Source organism: Corvus hawaiiensis, chromosome 8 (assembly GCF_020740725.1).
Source record: "Corvus hawaiiensis isolate bCorHaw1 chromosome 8, bCorHaw1.pri.cur, whole genome shotgun sequence".
In the NCBI taxonomy this organism is placed as follows: Eukaryota; Metazoa; Chordata; class Aves; order Passeriformes; family Corvidae; genus Corvus; species Corvus hawaiiensis.
In genome coordinates, this window is record NC_063220.1 from 21,386,685 (window position 1) to 21,401,357 (window position 14,673).

General features: G+C 43.5%; 1 protein-coding gene across 15 annotated transcripts in view; it reads right to left on the minus strand.

Annotated features, from left to right (window-relative positions):
- CAMK2G (calcium/calmodulin dependent protein kinase II gamma) overlaps nucleotides 1-14,673 on the minus strand; it is a 119,919-nt gene that overhangs the window by 62,091 nt on the left and 43,155 nt on the right. For all 15 annotated transcript variants that reach the window (XM_048312003.1, XM_048311993.1, XM_048311991.1 and 12 more), the window contains exon 3: nucleotides 3,804-3,863. In XM_048312003.1, coding sequence (XP_048167960.1) covers nucleotides 3,804-3,863 — 60 coding nt within the window. The remainder of the gene's footprint in view (nucleotides 1-3,803; nucleotides 3,864-14,673) is intronic.

The following is a 14,673-nucleotide window of genomic DNA, read 5'->3' on the forward strand; positions in this document are numbered from 1 at the left end:
TCCTTATGGACAGTGGGGTTTTAATGATGTTGTCTTCTGCCTCTAACACACCCATATCCTCAGTAATGGGTGCATTTTTGAAAAGAACAGATCACTGATTGATCTCTGTCCAATTCTGCTGTATTTGATGATCATGGCTGGCAAATGGCTCTCTGGGCCAGAATACAAAGCTCTCTAGAAGCTGTCAGAAGGAAAAAGAACAAATCAAAATTTAGGGAAAGAAGTCCTTCCTCTACTGAAGTCCAACCAGCTATAATGACACATTCCATATCATGCATACCATGAGTCAGAAATCAGAAGAAAATTGCCTCAAGTCAACTTTCTTTTGTCCAGACAAAAAACCCCCATATTGCAACACCAAGCTTTTAGAAGGATTACTCCACTGTGATTACCTTGGCCATAATGTGCATCTAAAGACAAGCCAAACACCCAACTACAGAGCCAAAGCCTGTAATTAGGGCTGAGATTTGATGAACGCATGTTAGGTTAACCCAGAAATCAGTCATTTCACAAAAAGCAACGGCAAATGGAAATATCACTATTACTTTGTATCTAGAGAAATCTTTATTTTATCAGAGTAGCAGTGTTACGGTCAGTGTGTTGCAGTCCAGAATCAACTGTCCTGCAGTAAAAGCATAAGAACCACAAATTCAACAACAGGCTTGTTTTATATCCTGTGTACAGGCAAGAGAGAAAAGCAGCCTGCCTCAAAAAGTCCTAACTTTAGGTCCTCTGCCCCAGACTTGCTACAGGCTCAGGTCCCTGTAGGAGAATGGGATTTGCTGCAACACAGTTTGCAACAAAACCAGTAATAACAAAACTTGAGATGGAAAGCAAATGCAAAATCTGCAGAATTCTTTATGGTTTGTGCAGTGTTACTCACATAGCTCACACTGAGGCAACACACCAAGTACTCACCCAGAAGAGTTTACAACATGGAATGCCAGTAACTAGGTGATTACTAACTGCTAATACACATTTCGAGGAAAAAAATACCACTATGTTAGAACAACATGTTTCCCTTCTATGACAACATAACAAGTCCAAGGAACACGGAAGCAGCAATGCATGTAGCATCTGGACTTCAGCAAGCCTTCTGACAGCATCTTACATGCTCTTTCCACAAGCAATTAAGAAAAAATGTGTATTCAAAACTAGCTGACAACAGTGTATACAACTCATTGAAAAACTACTCAAAATTGATCACTGTCAAACAGGAACGATGTATCAAGTGATATCTTCAGGAGTTTGACTGGAGTCCAACAGTATTCAACAGTGTTATTAGTTATCTGCACGATGCAATATATGGCATTGTTATTAAAGGCCACATTACTGTGGGAGCTGTAACCCTTCTACACTATCAGCAGATAAATCAAAATGGTTTTGACAAATCTGGAGGGGGGAACCCACAGACAGGATTTCTTTCTGTCTTTTTAAATAAAGACAAAGGTAATACACACTTCAATAGGAATCCTCATCTATACAAGATGGAAAAATTATTTGCTTGCCAGAAGTTGTGCAGAAAGTAGTCTGGAGCAATAATGTGTCAGAAAACAAATATACATCAACAATAAAATGAAAAGCTTCAAAGGTTGATGTACAAAACAAACATCTTTGGTGGGACAGGTGAAGCAATTCTTTCTCCTCTGGACAGCACTGACATGACCTCAGTCAGAATCTTATGTCCAGTTTTGGGCATCACATTTCTAGAAAGATATGAAGCAACTGGAGAGAGTCCAGAGAAAGAGGAGGGGGGAAAGAAAAAAAAAAAAGTCTGGAGGTCTAAAAAACATGACATATGAGAAAAGATTGAAAGAACTGGGTTTGTTTAGTCTGAAGAAAAAGACTAAAAAGAGACATGATAACAGTCTTCAAATATGTAAAAGATTGTTACAAGAAAGAAAAACTACTTTCCACAGATACTCCAGATAGAATTAGAAACAACAAGCTAAGAGAAAGGCAAATTATATTTTTAATGTTTAACTGACAGAAAAATGAAACATTTGAAAGACTGCCACCAGGGGCTGTGAAAGAATAAAAGGTTTTTAAGTACAAACATGCCTGGAACCAGGTATAAAAGATTTTCACAGGACTGCTGAATGAACCATATAACTTCTTGAGGTCTTATTCAACACACTTTGATTCTGTGTTGTAGGCATAAAAATTAATACCCTTATTTTTATTTGTAAGGACTCATTGAATTTACAATGACTAGTTCCTTTTCTTAAAAGAAAAACTGTTCTTTCTTGGAAGACAATAAATTCTCTGTAAAAAATGCAAGGACCCCTGACATTCCCCAAAACTGTCTTTTCCAAACCACAATAGAACAGGAGACAAGCCCTCCCACTCATTACAACTGTAGAATTGAACCGGGAATGTAATACATTTCTCTCTTCCATGCTGTTTACTTATAAGAGTGGTTTCCCTCTTGTGTATAAGATTTACTCTGTGAGAGGTCTGGAAAGAAAAGATGTAAGGAATTATAAAAAGGAGAGATGATGGAAGTGAAGTTAAGGTCAAAATGTAAAGTGACATAACCTACTCTACTAAATATAGCAAGTCTTACAGCGCAAATGAAGTGCCATAACTAGAGTTTCAGTCATTTTGAATACTGCCAAGCAATAAATTTACTGGCTAATATATTCATCGGTGCAAATTACTGCAGAAGGTGGCCCCTGCTCCTCTCCTCAAGCCATACCTACACCACAACTACACTCACATGCAAGAAAGCTCTTTCTGATTAAAAGATGCTGCTGAAGAACTTTGCATTATGTGAGGTCCTGAGCTTGCGGAAATTGCTTGTTTGTCACGTATGGACTAGAGTACAAATGCCAGTCCATGGGGTATGCTCTAAGGCCTTTCCTCTTCCAGGCCTTCACAGGACAGGAATAAGTGACTACAAAGCCAGAAGTCAGGAGACCAGAGAGGTGCCCTTAAAGTATTATCTTCACTGACTGAGTTACGCAAAAGTAAGACAAGGTAATACATCATAGTCTTCCCAGCCATGGATATTTAACTGTGGTTTGGTTAAAAGTGCCAGTTTAGAATTTCTTAATGTCTTCTTAAATAAATTAGCTCAAATCAGATTGTAGCTAGGATCCTAGAGGCTTTATTTATTTAAAAAAGCTAAAAAGGGGATTATTAATGGTCCAAGCTTCCATGGTGCTTTGGAACTAGATAAAAATCCATGCCCTCTCTCTACATTTCAGTAAATAAGGTAGGGTTTTTTATGTAGTTCCTAATTTTGGTTCTTTCTGTATTTCTAGACAAACTATTCCCTTCACTCCAGTAGTCTTTTCCTTAAATATGGGCAATTTGTTTTGGTCTCTTGTTTTTAAAGTAAGTGGCCACTGCAATGAGAAGAGCTGAAGTATTAGCTCACCCTCCTTCAATTTTGGGCACATCTCTGAATACAGCATTTAAACTGACATGTCACTAAGGGCCAAGGAGAACAAACAGAAGATGGATGTGGGGAAGACAAACACAACACCTCACCCCTACTGCAGAATGTCAGACGAGCAGACAAGAGTCATGCATCACCCAAGGAGCAGGAACAGCTCTGCAGGGGTGAGCAGGCGGGAACACGGCACTCTCAGGTGAGCGTCTGGGTCAGGATGCTAAGGAATGGGACAGGGCTGGATGCGGAATTTGTCAGAGAGATAAACTGTTGAGGTGATTTCAACAGGCAACTTCAATGAGCTGTTGTGAACATTCAGAATACATCTGTTCTCTTACAGTGTGCTAGCTGAGACACATTGCTACTCCTGTCTCACCCCCATCCCTCTGAGCCCAAGGAAGTTTACCAATATTTGGATGCTTTAGAAGTCGGCAAATTCGAGCTTCACGTTCCAGTTTCTGGTGATCTGAAAGAAAATAAGAAACAAGGTGTTAAGCACCACAACTCTGAATTAAGCTCTTGTTCATATTCAACAGGGAGAGGAACACAGTGACCCGGCAGACATCCTGAAGGCTGGGAACTGCTGGAACACAACTGTCTCCCAAAACTTCACAGGCATTTCAGGCGAGGGCTATGCAGCTGAGGCTGCACAAGGACTGCTGCTCCCACTACAGAGCCAGCACTAAACTGGTATTACATCCTTTGATTCAAAGTGAGTAGCTGCAGAATGAAAAGCACAGCTCTTCCATCAGCTTCCCAAATATGCAAAGCCACTTCCAGTGAGATCCCTTCTGAGAGTTACCCCTTCTCCAAGGCTGGAGAGTTGGAGGGAAAGTCTCAGAAGAAATAACACACATGAAATGGGAAAAGGAACTGCTTCCACTCCAAAAGAAACACTGTGAAAGATGGGCAGAGTAGGACAGAGAAATATACAGTTCCTGCTAGTGCACAGCCATCACACGAAGTAGGGAACTCTGCCAGCTTCAGTGAACTGTAAAGGTAACCATACTTCAGTACCCATGGACAGACTCGCTGGTGAAATGCTGATCACGCACTTAGAAATCTCCAGGCAAGAAGTTCTGCCCAAATGCTAAGTATGCTTATTCCAGCCCAAAGGCAACATCAGTTCATGCACGACATTCATCTGGATTAAAGAAAAATATCAAGGAGAGTAAAAAATGGTTTCTCTTCCCATGTGCGAGTTCAAAGAAAGGAGAAGGAGTTGGAGCAACTCTGCCTTTCTCAGTCAAGAAGCAGGGGGCTTTTTAGCCACTGAGACTTTTCACTACAGCAATGGTTGACTCCTGAATTTACACTACAACACCCCCATCTTCTCCTGTGAAATGCTCACACTGGACAAGCACAGATTGACTGAAAGGAACTGAGGGAGACAAAATCTTTTAGGCAGCCCTGGCAGCTGCTGAAGTCTAGACTTTTGTGGATGCAGATGCCTAGAACGAGACAAGTAAGAACTTCCAGTGCTTGGACTCCCCGTTCCCATCAAAAGAACATAGCAAGAGGAATTAGCAGTCCCTGCCCACTCTTGACATTTCCTCTCTAGCACAGGTGTGACTCTGTACCCCTGTGACACACAGACCTCCACAGGAGTAAGCAGGACCCTTGGCTGGTTGGACTACTCAGCAGATCACTGGTAGGAATGCAGCACCCTTTGATTCATAGGAACTCCACTAGAGACCCACTTCAACAAAGCTGCACTGCACTACTCTGCCTGAAAACTGCCTGTTCAGCTCCTTGGTCTCTGCATCATCTTCCCTTCTCTCTGAAAAGGAGGCTTTGGGCAACTGTTCTCTTCCCCATGAGCAGAAGACAGAGACTGAGCCAAATCACAGCACAGAACACTTTCCTCTCCCAGGCTGGGAATAGAAGCTCAGGGCATTGCACGATTCCACTGCTGAACTATTGAAAATGTCCCAGTTAATACTTTATAGGGCTGAGATGTGCTTACATCCTCATCTGCTACTGTTCAGGGATGGGGGAAGGTAAATTACTCCTTTCATCTCTCCTTCCTTTTCAGTCCTGGAAATTATTGTTGTTGTTGCATATATTTTAGAGTTCTATGCCAGAACCACTCTCCAATAAAATACCAGGCAGCAAGAAAGCCTGGAGAGCTTCCATGCTCCTGAGGCCTTGGTGCAGTGCAAGCACTTTCTCACCTGCATTGGTAGAGAGGGGTGGGGGTGTCTTGGCTTCCCTTTTAGCAGCACATCTCACAAATGAAGTATTGCAAAACACAGTTGCAAGGTAACAGACAGTGCTGCACACTTTGCACGCAGGACAGATTCTCACAGCAGGACAACAGTTTAACTATCCACAGCCTGCTTGCATGCTTGGGTCTTGCAAGTTCCCCACTTTCCCTCCCAGCTCTACTTGGAACTCCTGCAGAAGGGGATCCTTCATCCACCCAGATCACATTGCCCTTGTGCACAGTTATACTTGCTGAGAATCTGTTCCCAAGTACAAGGACACAGAGAAGCAGACAGCAAAAACAGCTGAGCAAAGGGGGAAGAAGAGGCAAGAGCTCACCACGTGCTACTCAGCCACCAAGTCCTGACAGTCAGAACAGACAGCTGACACGAGCAAGGCTCAAACAAAATGACATAACCATCAAAATGCCATGGGAGATGTAAATCAAGAGCAATTGCTCCCCTGAAATCCTACACCATCGTGCAGAGGGAGGGGAGCTGGCAGGGCAGCTAGTGTTCATGGGCAGCAGCCACACCAGAACTTGTGACAAGAGGTCACCACCCCACACCCCATCCCTCCAGCACCACACAGCCTGGCCGGAGACCAGAGGAGGAGTACAGCACTCCAGTCACAAGGTACAGGAAACTATTTCTGGTTGGGGGGAAAGCATACCACACTCTTCTGTCTCCAGGACAACAAAACAGGCCAACTCAAGCACAACTCACAGAGAAAAAGCACACTCCAGCCCCGGGAGCACCAGCCCGCAGTAGTCAGCCACCACAACTTAGAGCAGTGAAAGGTCAGGCTGGGCGGGTTTCCTGCCGCAGGTCCTAGAGGATCACAGCTCCCATTCCTGGAGGATCACCTGTCCTCTTCCAGGCAGCATCAGGACACAGCCTAACCAGTGACTTGATAAATGCTCCCCCACCCCATCCCCAACGGTCTTCATCATCTGGTGGTCTTTGGCATGGTGTAGACATTTAACTCTCATCAAATCAGCACCAGAGTCAATTTGGTACTCGTGGGGAACAACCTGGTACCTAAATGCATAACGAATAAAAACAGAATCTCAATTTTCTACCTTACTCTGGTCTAACAAAGGTTATTCCCAGTAGGAGACAAAACATTCGAAACTTTTTGAGTCCAGCAGAGCAGCGAATGAGTTGGCTTTAATGCCTCTCTCATACAGGGTCTCTCTGAACTTTAAAATGCAAAGTAGTCTTAACTATATTAAAATAACAATTAAAAGATCCCTTACTTACCAAGAGCTTGCAAAGAAATAATTTCTCTTCCCTCTGCCCTAAAGATAAAACTTATTTCTTGAAGTCATTTGTGCATTCTTAATGCACAGTGGAAGAACATCTCATAGCTAACAGGAACACAACAACACATCTGACCTACCTTACAGCATTCTAGGCCTGGGACATTGGGCCTATTTCCCACCTTTCACAAAACCATGAAATTCAACCAGTAATTTCCATATCTTGCCTAAAACAAAGTATATCCTTTAGATAACATAAGGGTTCAAATGCAAGATTTCAAGTGATAAATAAAGTCATACACCCACAGAAATTACTCCAAATGTTAGCTATCCTTCCTGTTAAAATTCGGCACTGCTGTTCCAAGTCTGAATTCATCTACCTCCTGCTTCCAAATATTGGATTTCATTAAGCTCTTTTCCTGCTATGTTACAGAGCTGTCTAGCCCTGAACAATAGCTGATGCTTAAAACTTAAGTACAGGATATTACAAACACTCATCTAATATTCATTTACTGTTTTCCAGCCAAAAAAAAAAAAAAATCTTGCTGTTTGGAAAATTATTCTATCTGCAGTCTGAAGCAATGAGTATCTACAAAGACAGGAAAGTGCACTCTATGTATCTCTTTTGCAGCTAAATTTAAAACGTAAATGCTTAAGAAGATGGTGCTTAAAAACAAGAGAAAACTTACTTATGTTTGGTACACAAACTAAGGTGTGAGTATCTATTTATCAGTCCTTTATATGATATGATTTTTGTATCTCTGTTTAGGATGTAAACCTACATTTAACCCAAGTATCTTTAACATTACTGCTCTGTAAATATGGCCCTGTCATTCTAGTGATGTTACAGCTGGGTTTCCTTAGAACATACCTGATGAGAAAATGCCTTTTAAGAGAACTGGGATTTCTTTGGGATGGGTTTTGATTTGGCCAGGGATTTACTTAAATAGAAAACAAGAATGACTGTGTTGGCATCACTTGTAACAGTCAAGGACCTACAAAAATGAAACTGCTCCATTTTATACAAACATGCAGTCCGCTCACTGGGGCAGGACTCTTCATGCACAATGGATGGACAGAAATGGCTGTGCACAATTGGTAAACCCACTGCTGTAAGAAACTCTAGCTGAGAAGGTTAAAACAACAACCCTGCCTGAGTACAGAAGACAGCAGACCAAAACTAGTACAGTTTGTCCTGATTGTCCACAATACATCAAACTTCAGCAGATACTCAGGATAACTTGATGCTAAAGAAAGGTGTACCCAACAGAAATAAAACCCAAAATGCAGACAGCTTTACTTCACAAACACCTGGCCATCTCCAGCAGAGTGTGGAATATGACTGGTTTTATACTGATGCACACTTCTTACTCTTTGCTAAGAAAATAATTTTATTGTCTGGCCAGTTCAGTCTGATATCCCAACGATGTAGTGGCAGAGATGGATGAATAACATGAGACCAAATTTCTGGGATCCATTTTTCCCCAGGGAAATAGTTCCCAGTTTTCTACTCTAGCCACTACATGCATGGCTGCTTTGCAGGACGTTTTTCCTCACCAGGTCTTTCTCCTCCAAGGGTACCCAAGACCTGGAGAACATTTTCAGACACAGGGTACAGGATACCTACACATCCCAGTAGTCTAGAGCTGCCAAGTGAGAACATTTACATAACAACAACAACAAAAAGATGAAGAAAAAGGTCACTGTGCTTAATCAGCTTGTTAGGAAGCTGTTTGAGGAAAAGGGGCTGCCAGGGAAGTGCAGGGAGACCTGTCTGCACGGAGCTGAGGTATGCTTGTGAGAGGCAGAGCCTGAAGAATGACACAAACCCAAAAAGGAGATCAGTCCCAAGCAGGCGGGGTGAGGGCCAAACCCGAGCCAGAGAGCAGGAGGAGCTGGTTAGGTGTCAGGTGCCAACACTGCCACCCTGCACTGGCAGCACAGCACGAGATCCTCCTGACTTCAGACAGAGCTGTGATGCCCTGACTGACTCCTGCTCCCAAGAGATGCACAGGAGGGTTCTGTTTCAGCTATGGGGAGCTGCCATGTGAACACGCTCTCCAGCCACAGCTTTGCCGCAAGCTCCACGAAGGATCAATGGCCAGGGAGGTTGAAAGAGAAGTGCCCTTTGTGAATCCCATACCCTCCACCTGCCCAAGGAACACTGACATTTATTGCTCTAGGAACAAATGTGAGAAAAACCACCCCTATTTCAGGTCATTCCCTCTTCTGGCAAGAGGAAGTAGAAGTCAGCATTAAAAACTAATTGAAATACTGAACAAAAAAATTATTGACATAAATCAAACCAAGACTTATCAGTGAAAGTGATTAATTTCACACCTACCAGAAAACAAGGTGTAAAAACTTAATTCTAACATACTTTCTTCAACAAGCATTAGAAACACAGCACTGTTTCAAAATGGTTCCCTGTGCAAAGGACTACATTTACTGCAACATTTACTGGCTTACTTTACCAAACTGCAGCTATACTGAGGTCCTGTGGCTAAAGCTCACTCTTTATTTAGTACACCTGCCTTAAGAAAGGAAAAAGAAAAAGGAGGGGGGGATAACTTCTAGCAGCCTAAATTTTAGCCACTTCAGTGAAAAGGGAGATTCTTTCCTAAAGCAGTAAAAAGAAGCATCAAGAAAACTAACACTTAGATGTGAATCAGCTCTGTGATAAGAATCTGTGTCATGAAGAAAAAAAACAGTGTTCCTCCCTTTACAAACACATAATATTCCCATTCTCAACTGAAATATACAATCTGGCTGTTCAATACTACAGTCCATCTGTCTTCATCCTGCACTAGGACCATGCTCTGTCCTTGCCATTAAAGGAGGCTTGCAACCATCATTCCTGTGGGAACACATCCTAGATTACATTTCTGAGAATGGGAAGAGTCCGGAAGAAGAATCAAACTCAAAGCAATAAATTCAGTTTGATTGCTGTCATCATGCCAATTCCGGGAGATAGTCAATTGGTGCCAGCTGCTAAGATACCATTTGAGCTGCTTCAAGACAGAAATCGAATTTACATCAAATACATTTTGTAGTGCGAGACTAGTCTGAGCCTTCAGGTTCCTTCATGCTTTTCTTTGCTTGGTTAAATTTAAACTTCCTCTCTGAAACATTCCCAGCAAAAGAGAGTTAGCTCCCTCATCCTGCACCTCAAGCCACAGGCTTTTCCCCATATTCTCTTATTTTTTCCAGCAAGACTGTACTATAGAACAACTGAGATGTCTCAGCATTCTCACAGCACTTGCCATACCACACCACCACCTTAAACAGGGATACCAGCAAGTCTCAGACTGACACCACTTCCCTATCTGCAGTATTAGTAGAAACAAACATAAAAACCATCCTAGGCCTTAGGAATGACCAGAGGCCCCCATAGATTCAGTATATCCTTTCTGACAAGGGCTAAGAGCAGATGCCTAAGGAAAAATGTAAAGAAAATAAGCATGTAATGACACTTCCCAAATACTCCTCCCTCCCTCCTTCGACATTTCCATTTCAGTGTTTCTACACTGCCGTTTCAAAGACCAGCTACAATTATTAAATCTGTAGCAGCATACTACTGCCATTGCAGGCAACATTTCTGAAAGCCTGAGACTGTTTTCCAGCCTCTCAGTGCAGAATGACCCCAGTGCCGTGATGTACCAAGTGTGAGGGCAGAGGGGCTCCCACACCCAAACAGCACCTCCAGCATCTCTGCTGTGCAAGAGTCACAAAGTCACCGAGGCTAAGAAATGTCTGGAGCCAGCATGTGAAGATGAAAGAGCAAAGCTCCACTTTTCTCAGCCACTGAAAGCTAGAGAAACAAGAGAGTGGCAAAATCCTCATCACTTGCCTTCAGCTAGAGACAGAAGGAGGAGATTCAAGTGCCAACATGACACAATAAACAAATACAAGATTTCTTTCAAGAAATGCTGGCAAACATATCTTCTGACAAAGCCTTTCCTCCAGTAAAACCACTATTAACACCTTGTAATATTAACACCTTGTAACAGCCTTTTCCCACACTCTTGCAACTTCCCAGAAACAAACAACTCCACGTGTAAAAGTGTAATATTACCCCTAAGAGTACATATACACACACGGATCTTAAAGACAATGTTAAGTCCACACAATTGGTCACAAGCTCTGTTTATACACACTAGTATCTGTGAACCCCTTGGTATTACTGTACTGGAAAACCAAAACAAACAAATTCAAAGGAACAACCTACATAAACTTAGCACAGTTTCCACTTTTCTGTTCAAGTAACACAGAAATCAGACTATGAACACCATGGAATAGAAGTCAAGATGGTTTAAGTAATTCTATTTGTATCTCCAATGAGCACCCTGAAGAGTGGGCCAAGGCAATTTATTCTCTTTTCCTGCATTCCATTACCTTGTACTTACCTTGCAAAGATAATCTAACTGAAGGCAGATATTAATATGTATACAACAGTGGCAAAAGGAAAAAAGCTATTAAAAATACCTAGAAGAGAGGAATCTTTCAAAGAAAGTCATAGTGTACACCTTTGACATTGCAGTTGCGTGTGGTGTCACGCAAAGCTGCCTTTTCTAATCACATGTATATTTTTCAGTTTATCAGTAAACAACTTGTCCAAAATTTCTCTTTGGATTATCCAGCAGGTGGACCTGGTAAGGGAAAGAGAATTCCTATCCACTTGTTTTCAACAGGAACACATACCCTGAGTATTACCTACTGTACACCATATAAAGCAAAACAGCAGCACACCGATGTGCACATTAACAGGAAGTGGGGAGCTTGCGCTCTCACAGCCACCGGCAACCTTCCAGGAACTTCAAGAGTCAAAGGAGGTCAAATCAGTGAATCAGCACAGGCTCGCTGCTATAGGTGAGAGTGATCTCCGTAGCAATTAACGATGTGAGCAGACCAAGTGTGTTCAAACCTAACATGCCATTCTTTGCCTACAAAGGCACAGATAAAGCCATATTGGGAGTTTTCACTATCTCAGAGAGAATGGCCACCATTTGCTTAGGTTCTTGCCTGCAGAAGATCCTACAGTTTGGCCAAAGCCAGCATTGCAAAGCAACATGAAATATAAATGCATGTGCATTCAGGAAGGGGAAGGAGCAAGCACCCCAGCCATCCGCTGCAGATGTAGTCCTTGGCTTCAAACTTGAGATAAACTCAGAATCTGGGGAAGGGAACTCCTTCTGAACTTGCTGCCGCACTCAGAGCAGCATTTTGTAAACCCTTTCATGAGACATCCCTCCCACAACATACACTGCCCCCTCCCCACGAGACACAGGCTCCTGCAGCCCCTGCTCTTCAGGCTGTTTTAAAAGCTTTACTGTTCCCAGTCTTACTCAGCAAAATGCAATGAGCCAAGTAGAGCCCAGTGGATTCAGCCGGAAGCCTCGGTGTCAATGCAGCCACCAACAAATGAGCCAGCACCGTGACTGCCTGAGGAGAGTGGAGGATACCTGCCTACAGAACAACTGACAGAGGCCAAAGCACCACTCAGGCCCCAGTCAGAGTCTTCAATAAGCTCTGACATGACACACATACCATCTCATGTGCGACCCCTGTTTGTGGTCCACATTTCTCAGGGCATAACAACCCCTCTTGCTGGCAAGATAAACATCTCTCCATCTCCCCAGTCATCGTTCCCATGCTGCTAGTGGGATATACAAGGCCTGTGCCAACTCTGCTTTATTATTATCTGCTTTTCCCATCAACTATTTACTTTAGTTGCTAAAAACCAGTGAAGAATTTCCAAGAGCCTCTGACCTGAATTTCATTCCCTGTCTTTTTCCCTGCTAACCATCAGTTTATTTCATGCCACCATGATGGAGGCAAATCACAGACAAAACAAACCTTCCAGGTTTGGTGGTGGAATGTGTGGGAAGGAAATGTTTCACCTCAGAGGTTGCCTGCAAAGCTGTATGCTAGATTAACACCTACAGCCACAAAGCTGGTACCTACAGTCTGCTGCAATAATTAAGTATTCTACCAACTGACCATTAAAACTACCCATCATCCACCAACTCCACCTGTTCCATTGGCTACTGCAAACAGTGCCATTTCTTGCTTTACAAACTTCTTCCTTGCTCAAGGTGGAATGGAACACAAGGAAAACCAGTACTGCAGTGGGAGGTACAGGCAACCATTCCTGCAGCAGCACACTGTAGCACCCCTCTGAAGCAATACATCCTCCAGCTGACACGAACAAAAATGCAGCCACCTTCCTCCTAATCTGAAGCAATGGAGATCACCAACCCCAAATGCTGTCAGGCTGACAGAAGCACAGCAAAGGGCAGGAATTCTTTTATTTTATCTGCTGTGGCCAGGAAGCATTAGTGCACCCATCACAGCCCTGACACAGGAAGAAATGTGGTGCAATTTCACACCCCCTAAGAATGGTGCAATTGCCCTACTGGCCAGCCTGGCATATTGGGGGCATTTGCTTGAAGGTCCCCACTAAGTGTGTGGTGAGCCTAACAGCTTATTTTAGGTCTTCTTGGGCATATTGGCTTAGTGTAATTTAAAAAGTTTTGGAAAGCCTACATCCCACTGAAAGGAAGAACTGTGGGGTACAAACACAACTAGCAAAATGAATGAAGTTTTCAAAACAGACAGCTGAGCTCCCCAGCTGTGAATGGTCAAACAACTTCCCCTTTCTTGCACCAAAACAGAGCAAAAATTACTCCAACTCTGTCCCAGTCACTTCTGTGTATCTTGCAAGACCTTCAGTTCAGAGTACTTGTGCAGCCCAACCCGCAAAGCACAGCCCCCTATACCACGTGCAACAGAGCCCTCCCCTTCCTTGTCCCTGCCCCACATGCAGCACCCCCACCTCCTTCCCCCGTAAGGCTGTGGTTCAGCACATTCTCCTCCATTTTGCCTCCTGCAGCTTGCACCTTCCTCTTTAGTCCCATATCCCCCTTGTTGTTTCAGCAACTCAGCAGGGAGACATCCCTCCCCCTGCCCTTTGACGGCAGCCCCAGCTGCACACAGGGCAGCCCCAGTCCAGCTCTCCCATCCCATCTGCAAGGGCACCATTTTTTTTAAACTGCATTTTACAAGTAAATCACGTGCTCAGCTGCTAGTTTGGGTGCAGAGCCAAGAAACACTCTGGTGTATGGGGGAAGGGAGCTGATGTATTTTTTGCTTCATGTGACCAGCTTACCAGAAACTTCACTGAGACCAAGAGCAGATCCTCTACCCACAGCCCTCCTTCACCACAGCCCCTTCCCCCAGACACTCTCACAGCAGAGAGGGAGAGCAAATGCACAACAGGAGAAACTGGCAACTCACACGCCTAAAGGCCAACCATCAAGTCCGAAAAGAGGTGGGACACCAGCTTTTGCACTCCAGCGGATCCACTGAAGGCATTCAAGGAGCTGGTCTCTCCTACACAGGCTATGGCCCCTCACAGAGAAAGGGAGAAGTTGTGGGTTAGGAGATGTTGAGGCAGGAGGCTGCAGGAACAATGCTAACTTGCACACACACAACACAATTCTCTTTTTTTGTTAGAAAGTTGAGGGGGAATGTTTCAGATACAAGAGGCTGGCTGTAGGATACACGCTTAAATAAAGAGCATCCCAACATGCTCTCACAGAGATCAGGAGGGGACGAGTGATTTTTAAAAAAAATATGCAGTCTAAATTTTAAATGGGTTCCATAATGCTTTCTGCTATGAGATGGGCAGGAAAACACACATGCCAGCAACTCTTAGCTCACACAGAGCTGTACAATAATGTATTTCCCTAGGTGCCCTTTGGAGACCACTCTTGAATTGCCCTGTACCTTCACAGCACAAGCAGAGATT